Source organism: Ursus maritimus, unplaced genomic scaffold, assembly GCF_017311325.1.
Source record: "Ursus maritimus isolate PB19 unplaced genomic scaffold, ASM1731132v1 scaffold_4, whole genome shotgun sequence".
In the NCBI taxonomy this organism is placed as follows: domain Eukaryota; kingdom Metazoa; phylum Chordata; class Mammalia; order Carnivora; family Ursidae; genus Ursus; species Ursus maritimus.
Genome location: NW_024426552.1, coordinates 91,233,295 through 91,244,283, shown reverse-complemented (window position 1 = coordinate 91,244,283; position 10,989 = coordinate 91,233,295). Strand labels below are relative to the sequence as shown.

At 45.3% G+C, this 10,989-nt stretch overlaps 1 protein-coding gene across 1 annotated transcript in view; it reads right to left on the bottom strand.

Moving 5' to 3' along the window:
- Window positions 1-5,199: 5,199 nt before the first annotated feature.
- SLC7A14 (solute carrier family 7 member 14) overlaps window positions 5,200-10,989 on the bottom strand; it is a 49,335-nt gene continuing 43,545 nt past the window's right edge. The window contains exon 7 of the mRNA XM_008705342.2: window positions 5,200-6,094. Within this exon, the coding sequence (XP_008703564.1) occupies window positions 5,772-6,094 (323 nt within the window). The 3' untranslated portion in view covers window positions 5,200-5,771. The remainder of the gene's footprint in view (window positions 6,095-10,989) is intronic.

Here is a 10,989-nt window from a genome sequence, read left to right as displayed (position 1 = left end):
GGCACTCTCCTCATCTCGCTCTCCGAAGGAACACGGTCCTTCAGCGTCTGCGCTTCCTGGGAAATGTACGTGACCCACAATTCTCTTTCGCCAATGTCACCGATGTCAGTGCTAGGAAAGCGTCGTAGGGGAAAAAAAAATAGCACAGAGGAGTCCCTGATGAGAAAATCCAGGCTGCCTCTGTTTCCTAATTCTTACACAAAGCCATTTTCTCTCCTTATTGTACCAGAATGTACAAATAATGTTCTCCGGGGGTAAGAAATTACAGCTACCTGCTTTCAGAAGACGTCAAGCCCAAAGCTGATTTTGTGAAAGTCCTCTATGAATTTCGTAATTCCATGCATATAGAATACTGTTCAATGGTTTCTAACACTATTTTAGTTGATACTGCAAAATTATGTTCACTTGTGATGGGCTGCAAAACTTCCACTAATCCCTTTTGGGCTTTAAGTCCTCAAAGAGAAAAAAACATTTTCTTAGAGTGAGAATTTTGACAAAAGGCAGCTGCCTCGGTATTTCAGAATGATGCGTGTGTTTCTCAAGCCGAGCGAGAAGAGGAAAGCAATTTAGCAAGCCCTAGCTCCTGAGGAGGAAAAGAAATGACAATAGCTTCTCCTCTGAAGTCGCAGAGAAAAAAAGTGGACACGAGACTAACGGTTATGTACACGAAAGGGGCTTTTTGCTCCCCATCACCATTCCAACTGAGAAATTCAGAGTCCACTCTGATGAACAGCATCCGGGTTCCTGCTTGCTGCGGGGCTTGTGGTTTGGGATGCGGTTTCTGGCTTTGCCCGCCGTTTAATTACAAGTATCAGCTCTTTCACGGCCAGACCGTCAGTGGTTATCAGCTGGTGCCTCTCTCTCTTAGGGACTTCAAAGGGCCCTTGAAGACAAACGGGTCCTCGGTGTCAGGGAGATACAAGCATGCGGAAGAAACCGAGGCACCCTGAAAATTTTGGTTAGAAACACCTTCTTTGACTAGTCTTGTTCCACATGGCATAAAGATGGGGTGCTCTCATGCAGGCCTAGTGGCAAGCTTTGGAGTGTGTGTTTCCTTCTCTTCCCTGCCTCCCTGCCAGCATCAGAAATTAAGGCCATCTCTGGATTCTTCGATAGCCTGAAAGCTTACCTCCAAGAGGGGGCCATTAACTCTGCCTGGGTTCAGTGAGTTGGTGTCCTAGCTCTGGCTTAGGACATGCTCCCTGAATTCTGACTTCTCCACTCTGAGATACAAAATTAGGTGAACCTGCGGCTGACCCTCCATGGGCTTCCACGGACATCTCAGTCCCTGGTAAAAACTGGGGAGAGGGGACAGCCATTTCTTCTAGTCTCGTGGGCCAATTCTCAAACTCCTGTAGCTTCTGTTTATAATGCAGAGAAAAGGTATCCCCTTATAGACTTCCAACAAATGTGATGTGAAGGAGGTCAGGTCTATCAGTCCTTTTCAGGAGAATAGGGGAAAGACACTTGGCTTTGAAGGAGCTCGTGTTTTGTTTCCCAATAATTGCTGGGTTTATATCTACACAAATGTGTTGTTAAATTCACCAACTTTCCCCCCCTGTATATCTAACATCATGGCCATTACGTAGACATTTGATTAGCTGTTAGTTTGTTACTAAGCAGTGGAATTGGATTCTTCACCTAATTCTATCATCTGATTTCCTTTCACCAGTTCAACGTGGCCTTGCGCTCAAGCTGAGTAAAATCTGGAGCTGAGGTCTTACTTTTTAGATGAGTTAGACAGGAAAAATTTTTAGGTTTGGTTGCTTAAACCTACTGTAGAAAGTTTTAAAGCGGCTGTGGATAACTTCATGTTCTCTGTCTCCATGTTAAATGGCTATCCTTCTCCTAGGTTAATGATGAAATCAGACAGGATTCAAAAAAAGAATCAATCATACATTGCTTTAATTTGGATATTTTTTCCCTTCAACATATTAAATCAATTTGAAATGTGTATGTGATCTGTTGGCTCCTTACACAGGTGGATGAAGCCACTGCCTCAGCTTCTTAAAGCCCAGCCCTCCCTGATTCATACGGTCATCATTTCCCGGTGCCTCCCCACCCAAGGGGAGCCAGCCAGCTTAGTTCGCTGTTCAAGTCTATCTGTGAATAAGCCCTCACCACCGTCTCGGCATTATTTCTTACTGTCCCATAGATCACTCATGCATTCATCCTAAGCTCCCGTCGAGCTAGCAGCTTCTTGCTTTCCCTTGAAAGCAATTTCCCACATTATTAGTCAGAGACAGCTGTCGGCCTGTCTCCACCTCACTCATGCTGATTCTCCACTTGGCAAGCCTTTCCCCCATTTCGACCTGGGGGAGATGCTCTGCCCATTCCACAGGATCGACACAAGGACTGCATTCTCTATCATTTTTCCCAATGGAAGGAGGTCTTTTCCATATTTGAACTCTCGTTGCACATTGTAACTCCCTCATCTCACATGTCAACTTCGTTATGGTTTTTATTTATATGTCTTATATATCCTGTTTCCCCCATGTCTTAGGCCATAGCACAGATAAGGACTCCCCAAAAAATTACTGAGTAAATGATATTTCATTTTCTTTTCATCTGTCTATTCAGCCATCCATCCGATCATCAGATATTTATTGAACGTTCTCTATATGCTGGGCACACGTAGCTGGCAAAATCTAAGTCTGGGGCTTATATGTGGGTTTCAGTGATCTATGCTATTCTCTGCCCTCATGGGGAAAGATTTGTTCTTATCATAGGAGTATTTCTTCTTGTCGTTACCAACAATTCCATTATTTTTCAAGTTCCCCCTCACTGGCAAATTTCGCAATGCATATCAAGATTTTGCATATGTGCACTAAACAGACTTCTAGCTTCGTCTTATCCTTTCTATTTCTGTTTTTACTTACCCAAGCTCCTCACTTATTTTTGCATTATATGAATTTAATAGCCACCTTGAAATCCTTCTGAAAGGAAGCAGAGTACCAATAAATAGAATACAATTACCAAAAAGAAAAATCAAGTTATTGGTTCCACACTACTAATTCACACAGTGAAACCTCCCTGGAAAAGAATTCAATAGACTGTAGGTCTTCCCTGGACTCCATTCAAGAAGGCTAAGTTTCTATGGTAATTATAAGGTGATCTTACTTTTAACGCAATTCCACTAATGCGGTCTTGAGAAAATTGCTAGGAGACACTAATATAATCATTCTAGTAATTGATGGTATTTGAAACTGCATTGTGAAATCTGGGACCATTTCACAGAGGCTGGGAAACATGAGCAAAAACATGTCAATTTACCTTAAAAAATCTTTTCCAATCATACTTTTTTTTTTAAAACCAAGATTGCTAGGGAGATGACTAACTTCAGAGAAATAAAGAGACCAAGATGATAAGAAGAAGAAGATACTACTTGGGAGTAATGTCTCCAGAACCAGAGCGGTTCACAGGGTCTTCACAGAATCGATACCAGTGGTGTTTATACTGTGTTCTCTCTCCTCATGCTACAGAAATTTCATACATCCGCCACCCAACTATTGTTACTTTAAAACTTCACCCTCACTACTGAAAGGGAGCTCTTTCACCCACATTCAGATTTTGTTATTTTACACCCATATTTCTTCTTGGACATTTTTAATGACTATAGCCCCACCCCATCTCTCTGGATATCTCAGGCTTCACACATTATATTTAGTTTAGGCAGATTTGTTGAGTCTCAAAACTAGTTCAAAACTTTGTAGTCACACAAAAAATTACTGATCATCAGTCCACATCTCATCCCCAAAGATATATTTCACAGACCAGCACTGTAGCTTTAGGGTTAAATTTAGGGAAGAGAAAACACGGCATTGCCATGCATTACAGTAAAATGACAAAACGAGCCCAGGAAAAAGAAGTTCTGGAAAATAGGAGTTACCTGAATTTACTGGCATTCATTGGCCGTGGGGGTGATATGCAATTTACTTACAAGCATTTTTTTTTTTTAAACTAGTTTCAACTGACCTTTTATTTTTTTTTAGAGTAAAGCCCAGTGCATCGCCAGGAGGACTTGTCAGCCTCGGTGGTTTTATCTGTGTTTGTCAGGCGCCGGTGCTGCTCATTCCCTGCTCTGGGAGCCCCCAAGGGCGGAACGTTACACTTGGTTCTATCCCCATCGTTTAGCACTTGGTCCAGTCTCAGCCAGTGTTCGCTGAGTGAAGAAAATGGACTTTCGCCTTCTCCGTAACCCTAAGGCATGCCACGATGGCGCGAACCTCAACCCGGAACAAAGACTAGACTTTGCATTAGTCGGCGTATGCTGGAAAACGTTTGGCATAATGCTAGATCCGGGAGGGAGAGGGCAAGAAATTTGCTATGTTGCCCCCCTTTCAGGAAACCCCCACAAAGACTGTAGCTTGGATGGAAACTGTGCCTCCACGTTCTCCAGTGCACATGTCAGGGCAGCCGGGAATCCCCGGGACCCAAGAGTTAGAATTGATAAGCCATGTGATTTTCCTGCCGTACATTCTGTCATCTAGGTTATTTCTGAGAAAATGCCTTTAAGAGCCCCTCGTAGGGCCTGATGGAGACCTTACCGGGTGGGTATTTCTCTGGGCTTCAGTGACCTGCCCTGGGAAATAACAGACAAAACACGTATCTGAAAGCGAGCTACTCGGGAGGAGTAAGGTTCCGAAGTGCAACGTGATCTCTCGGAATGCCATGACCTAAGTAGCTGAGTTTCCACGGTTACGTTTTCAGAGGAGCCCCCACCGCTCCAGGGGCGGCAAATCTCAACAAACTACACAATGTATAATTTTGGAAATCTGAAATAGAGTTTGCAATGTGATCTCAGTGGCTGGGTCACTTCTCCTTGTAAAGATTTTTATCCGATTAGAAAACAAACGGTCTGCTTCTTCAAGGCATATTAATGCCATGAAATCATGCTCCAGCTTTGCCCCCTTTCATTTTCTCAGCAGGAGCTTAGAGGCTGGTAAAAGGAAAGGTATGACAGAGAGTTAATTTCTGCCAATGCCCTTCCGGCCTTCACGGCAAGAGATGGTTATTCAATTTTTTTTCTGGGCATTAAAGTAGCGCTTACCATATTGTTGGGTCTGCAAGACTGCTTTATGGTAAATCTGAGACCCCTGGGGAAATGGTCTCAGAGTCCCTAACCTTTGCTGGATCCTGAAGTTATAGTTTGGAGACTGTGAGAACCTTGGTGAATAAAAAGAAACCTGTGTCTTCTGCATGAATTAGTTTTTGTGAGATTTCTGGACCCAGCGCTGCTTGCTGAGGAAGTGCCAATGTCCACCTGCCCACGTCCTCGGGGAGCAGCTCTCAGCAGGGCGTGCTCTGAGCATCTTTGCCCGTGTGGCCCCGGTGGCGGAAATGCTGCCTCGTGCCCACACCCCCCTGCTTTGGCACATCTCCAGGAGGAGCTGCAGCCTCAGTGTGGCCCCAAAAGTGAGCCCCTTGCTCCTGGGGTCTCCATAAGAAGCAAAAGGATTCAACCAGCAAAGCAAAGGCCAGGAGACATTTGCTGCCATCAGCTCTGATGGTAGACAGAGTTTCTTGCAGCCTCTGATTTAGTTTTTTTTTTTTTTTTACAAGGGGATCCGCGATGAAACCCAGGTTAAACCCTTCGACAGAACTATCCTGCAGAGCGAAGTAGCAAATGACAGGCTATGACTGGGGACTGACTCTGGGGGAAGGCTGGACTTTTGAAATGAGAGCCAAAAATGTTTTCACCCTCTAGCCCACGGGTTAAGTTACTGAAAAGAAATCACCACCACTTCTACACATTTCCTGGGTGTTCACTCCTACTCTGGAGAGTAATCTAACTCATCATTTGCAATCAGGGCCTCTGAGTTCTGTTTGTGTTTGCTTTTGCCCTTCGCTTTGCTACTTGTCCGGGTGCTGGCCTTCGCCTCTGACATCTGCTGGTAATAGAAGCCTTTGTCTTCGGCCGGGCCGCCCCAGTTCTCCTGGCTCTCGCCTTCCGTGGCGTAGGAGAAACCCTCCTCCGCCGAGAAAGGGTCATCCACGTCGTAGCGCTGGTACATGCTTTGGTGCAGGGCTTCTTCTCGGGCGCTGATTTCCAGGGTGCTGTTCCAGATTCCGCACAGGCGGATAAGCAGTTGCTCTGGGACCCAGGGGCCAGCGGGGAGATGCTCAGGGGTGAAGACAGACCTAGCGGGGGGTGTGTTTTCTTTGGTCTACACCGTGTCTGGAAAAGACGTGAATTAGACGTCATTAAAAATTGGGATATCTTGCATTAAGCAAGCTTCCCCTAAAAACGTCAGACGTGATGACACTACTCCCACATTCCTATCTGGCAGTCGTGGCTGGAGGTGAGCACTAGTGTCCTGTTTAGATAGAATGTGGGCTCTCTAGTCACCTCTGTCCCCACCTCCCTGTTCACTACACTCAGGTAGGTGCCAACTAGGAATTTGCATTTTCTGCCCTGACTTAAATATTTGTGCATCACCCATAGTGGGTCCCCAACCTTCTTGTAGCATTTTCTTATCCCCACACCCCCGGTTAGGGATGCCATCTGTATTTCACCACTGAGCAATGCGCATACACTGTCCTATGGTTTACTTTGCCTTTTTTCACTCACCAAAGGAGTGTTATATTACCACTACCCAGAGCTGTTCACTTTCATCTGTGGGCTCTCGGAGTGGTGCCTGCCACTGTTACGGCCCTTAGCATGTCTACTGAATGATTTATCTGCACGGGGTGGTTCTATTTTAGAGACTCTGCAGAAAACTGGCGCTTAATGTTTGTTGAATGAATGAATGAGAACTCCTGATGAGCGTGAAATTTCCAGTGCAACCTCCTTAGTTGATGTCATTCCAAGCAAAGGGAAGAAATTTGTTTTCCTAGTTAATATGGAGCATTAATAAGGGCTAATGTTTCATTTCTATTATAATTTTTTTGAAATTACATATAAAAATAGTTTGGGGGCACCTGGGTGGCTCAGTTGGTTAAGCATCTGACTCTTGGTTTTGGCTCAGGTTGTGATCTCAGGGTCTGCTCAGTGCTTGGGGTTCTCTCTCCCTCTGCCCCCTTGCTCATGCATGCTCTCTCTCTCTCTCTCTCAATATTAATAAATAAATATGAAAAAATAGTTTTAGAACCCACATTTTCTGTCTTGAAAAGCTCATGGAGGCTCAAGGCTTGGAATAGCTGAGAACCATAGCCTTGGGGGGGGGGTCATAGGGCACGATGATTAAGAGCATGAGGCCTGGATTCAAATCCTGCCTCCATCACTATTAGCCGTGGAGCCCTGGACCAGTTCCTTAGCTTCTTTGTGCCTCATTTTCTCTTCATGATAGTCAGGGTACCTATAACACGGGGCTGCCATGAGGATGAAATGAGAAAAGCAGTGGCTTTCAACCCTGGCTTCAGCTGGAGGGCCACCTGGGGAGTTTTTTTTTTTTTTTTTTTTAAGATTTTTATTTATTTATTTGACAGAGAGAGAGCACAAGCCGGAAGAGTGGCACGCAGAGGGAGAAGCAGACTCCCCACTGAGCAAGGAGCCGACGCGGGGCTCGATCCCAGGACTCTGGGATCATGACCTGAGCCGAAGGCAGCCGCTTAACTGACTGACTGAGCCACCCAGGTGCCCCACCTGGGGAGCTGTTGAACCGCCCTTGCACCCAAGGCTCCCCCCTAGAGATTCTGATTTAATTGGTCTGCAGTGTGATCAAAGCATAGGTATGTTTTAAAGCTTCGCAGGTGAGTCCAATGGTCAGCCAAGGCTGGGAATCCCTGAGATCAGGAACATGAAGCCCCCGAGCCACGTACTCTGTTGCCAACACCAGTCGTGTTAGGGCTTGGCCACCAGATGCCACTCAGTTATGCAACCCCCTTCCAGACCTCAGACGCCCTCTTCTGAGTGGCACTAGTCCGTTTGACTTTGCTAACCCTGCAGGCATCTGCACAGCTGTTTGCTTAGAACCACAAGGTCAAGTTCTGCTTTCCTCTTTGGTGCTTGAGAAATCCTGCTCCTTTTGAATTTGAAGTGTGTCTTTTTAAGCTTGGATTTCTCCCTCTTTGTCTCAAATGACTTGCTACTCACCCCCTGCCCCATCCCCCAGTGAAATCAACTTTCCAGGAGCCAAAGTAAGCAGAGATTTATAGTCCTAATTGGTAATAAATCCTAGAGTTAATCATTTGCAGATGTAGCTACTCTCAAATAGCGACTTCATTTTTCTGAACATGGATCTCTACTCTTTCTTGGGGGGGGGAGTGGGGAGTAGCCAGGTACCCTAGTGTAAGACAAGGCACCGAGTTAAGGCCCCTTCTAAAAGGGCCAGTGTGCTGCTTCTTGGAGAATGCCTCCATTGGAAGCATCCTTGAGACCCGAGAATAAATTTCAGGAGGCAGGTGGGATCAACAGGCACACACCTCTTTTTGCCCCTTTCTGCTTTTTTGCTATCTTTTCTCTTTCACATTGAGGCAGGTGTCAAATCTTGCTTCCTATTCCTGCTTGGTATCTTTTACATCAATTCTTTCCACCTGATCCCCTTTTCAGACCCTATTTATAAGTGAGTTATTTCCCTACTGAACTTCATATCATTCATTTTCCTTTTCCCTTTGTCCCTAAGCTCTCTGCTCAGCCATCACACAGGTCATCACTCAAGCACTGGTTTGACGTCTATTCTGACAGACCTTCCCCTGCCCGCACCAGGTGTGGTGGTGTCAGGCAGATTGATTTATGGAAATTCTCCAAGAGCCTCATAGAATCCTAGATATTTAGAGCTGGAAAGTGTCTATAGATCTGTTTGAGTACCTTCGTTTTACAAAAAAAGTAACAGGTTGGGAAATGGGCCGAGGGCAGCCAACAGCATTCCATGTGGATAGAGAGAAGTCTCTTGCATACCCTGTCCAGTCTCTTGCATACCCCATCCTTCACATCTGCCCCCTTCCCCCCTGCAGGCTGGTTTATAGACTATGCTTATCACAGTATGTATTGAGTAAGAAGTTATGTCTACGTTTGTTCTTTGGGAATGACTGCGTCTGAAGGAACATGTGTCTGCATGAATGCATTGAGTACGATTACTTTGAGAAAGCAACCCATGGAAATCTGCCATGTAAATATTTATGGGCCTTTTAATGTTTGCTCTGAGCCCCTTATAATTTCAAAGGTGTGTTATTTTGTCTTCAAAAATATATTTTGCTGTGCCTGGGTGGCGCAGTCCACTGAGCATCCGACTCTTGGTTTTGGCTCAGGTCGTGATCTCAGCGTCGTGAGATGGAGCCCCGAGTTGGGCTCTGAGCTCAGTGGGGAGTCTGCTTGAGACTGTCTTTCCCTCTGCCCCTCCCTGCCATGCTCTCTCTCTCTCTCTCAAATAAAGAAGCTTAAAAATATATATATTTCTTTTTAAAATTATTTTATTATTTTATTACTATTATTTTTTAAGTAGGCTCCATGCCTAGCATGGACTTCAATGTGGGGCTCGAACTCACCACTGAGATCAAGACCTGAGCTGAGATCAAGAGTCAGACACTTAACTGACTGAGCCGCCCAGGTGCTCCTAAAAATAATTATATTTCAAACATGAGTGCTCTGAAGCAAGAAGTGACTGGCATGCGGCCTGAAGGAATAAACGGTCAGCTGGGGCAAAGGTCTGGCGTTCTGCCTGACCCTTCCTGCTGGCCCTTGAGTAAGTTCAAGGCAAGTGGTGTAAGGCACCAAGGATTGGAGAAAAGGAAAAATGGAGGGGGACAAAGAAACAGAGGGGGTCAAAGGAAGGGAGGGAGGGAGGGGAGAAGTGTTTACTACCATCTGTCGCACATAAACAAAGGCTTTGTGTCGGAGGAGTAAACAGAGCTGCTAAAAGCCTCCTGTGTAGAAGCGGGGTGTTTTGTTTCTGCTTCTTTTTTTCCAGCTGGCTTAGAAAACTAAGCATGAGGTAGTTTCTGAAAAATCTGTGGGGATTCTGGGAATTCTGAATCATCTAAACTGAACTTCACACAACACCTCTGGGTGCTGAAGTCCTACTGATGCATTATTTACGTTGTACCTTTCTCCCAAGGAGTTCAAAATGTTATACGTGTTATCTTGTTTAGATTCCTCCCAGCCTGTTTGGGAATGTGTGTGAGAGAGAGAGAGAGAGAGAGAGAGAGAGTGAGAGAGAGAGAGAGTGTGTGTGTGTGGAGGGGGGGCAGGGAGCAGGAAGGTTAGGATTACGTGCATCTCACAGACAGGAAACTGGGGCATAAGACAAAATAAGAGATTTTCCACAGCAACACGGTTAGTGGTGGGACTGTGAATCCTTCAGGGGCTCTCCATGTCCTGATCCAGGGTGTATCTCACCTACCAGGGGTGGCTCGGGGGCATAGACTGAAAACAATGTTGCTTAGCTTTTTAGTTTTAAAGAATTCCACACATATAACAAAGTGGAGAGAATAGTATAAAGAACCCCATATACTCATCGCTAGCTCCCTCCTGACACGCACTCCCCTGAGCCCTGCTCTTTAGATGATTTTGAAGCAAATCCCTTCCACCCTGTGCTTCATCTGTAAATAATTAAGTATGTATCTTTAAAATAGACTTAAAAAAACTTAGTATCATTATCACATCTAAAAACTAAGAATAACTCCTTAATATTATCTGATATCCAGAAGTATTAAAATTTCCCTGAATTATGAAGCATATGGGGAAGAACTCTTCACCTTATGAGGCTGTAGACTCGCTCCAGGGAGGCTATTACTGCCTGGTAGCTTTCGGGCACTGTTATTCGTCCCTGGGACTGGCATCATATTCTTCCGTAAACTCTTACAGATGGCAGTTTTATCTTTTGAGAGAGGATTTGTTTTCCACCGAAGACAGAAGTCATTTGGAACCAAGCCTCAAGAATGAGACGGCTAATTGATATTTGCATATTTAATCCTGCTGTTCCTTAATAATTTAGGTCCAGGGGCACGTGGGTGGCTCAGTGGGTTAAGCATCTGCCTTCGGCTCAGGTCATGATCCTGGGGTCCTGCTCAGTGGGAGTCTGCTTCTCCCTCTCCCTGCCACTCCCCCTG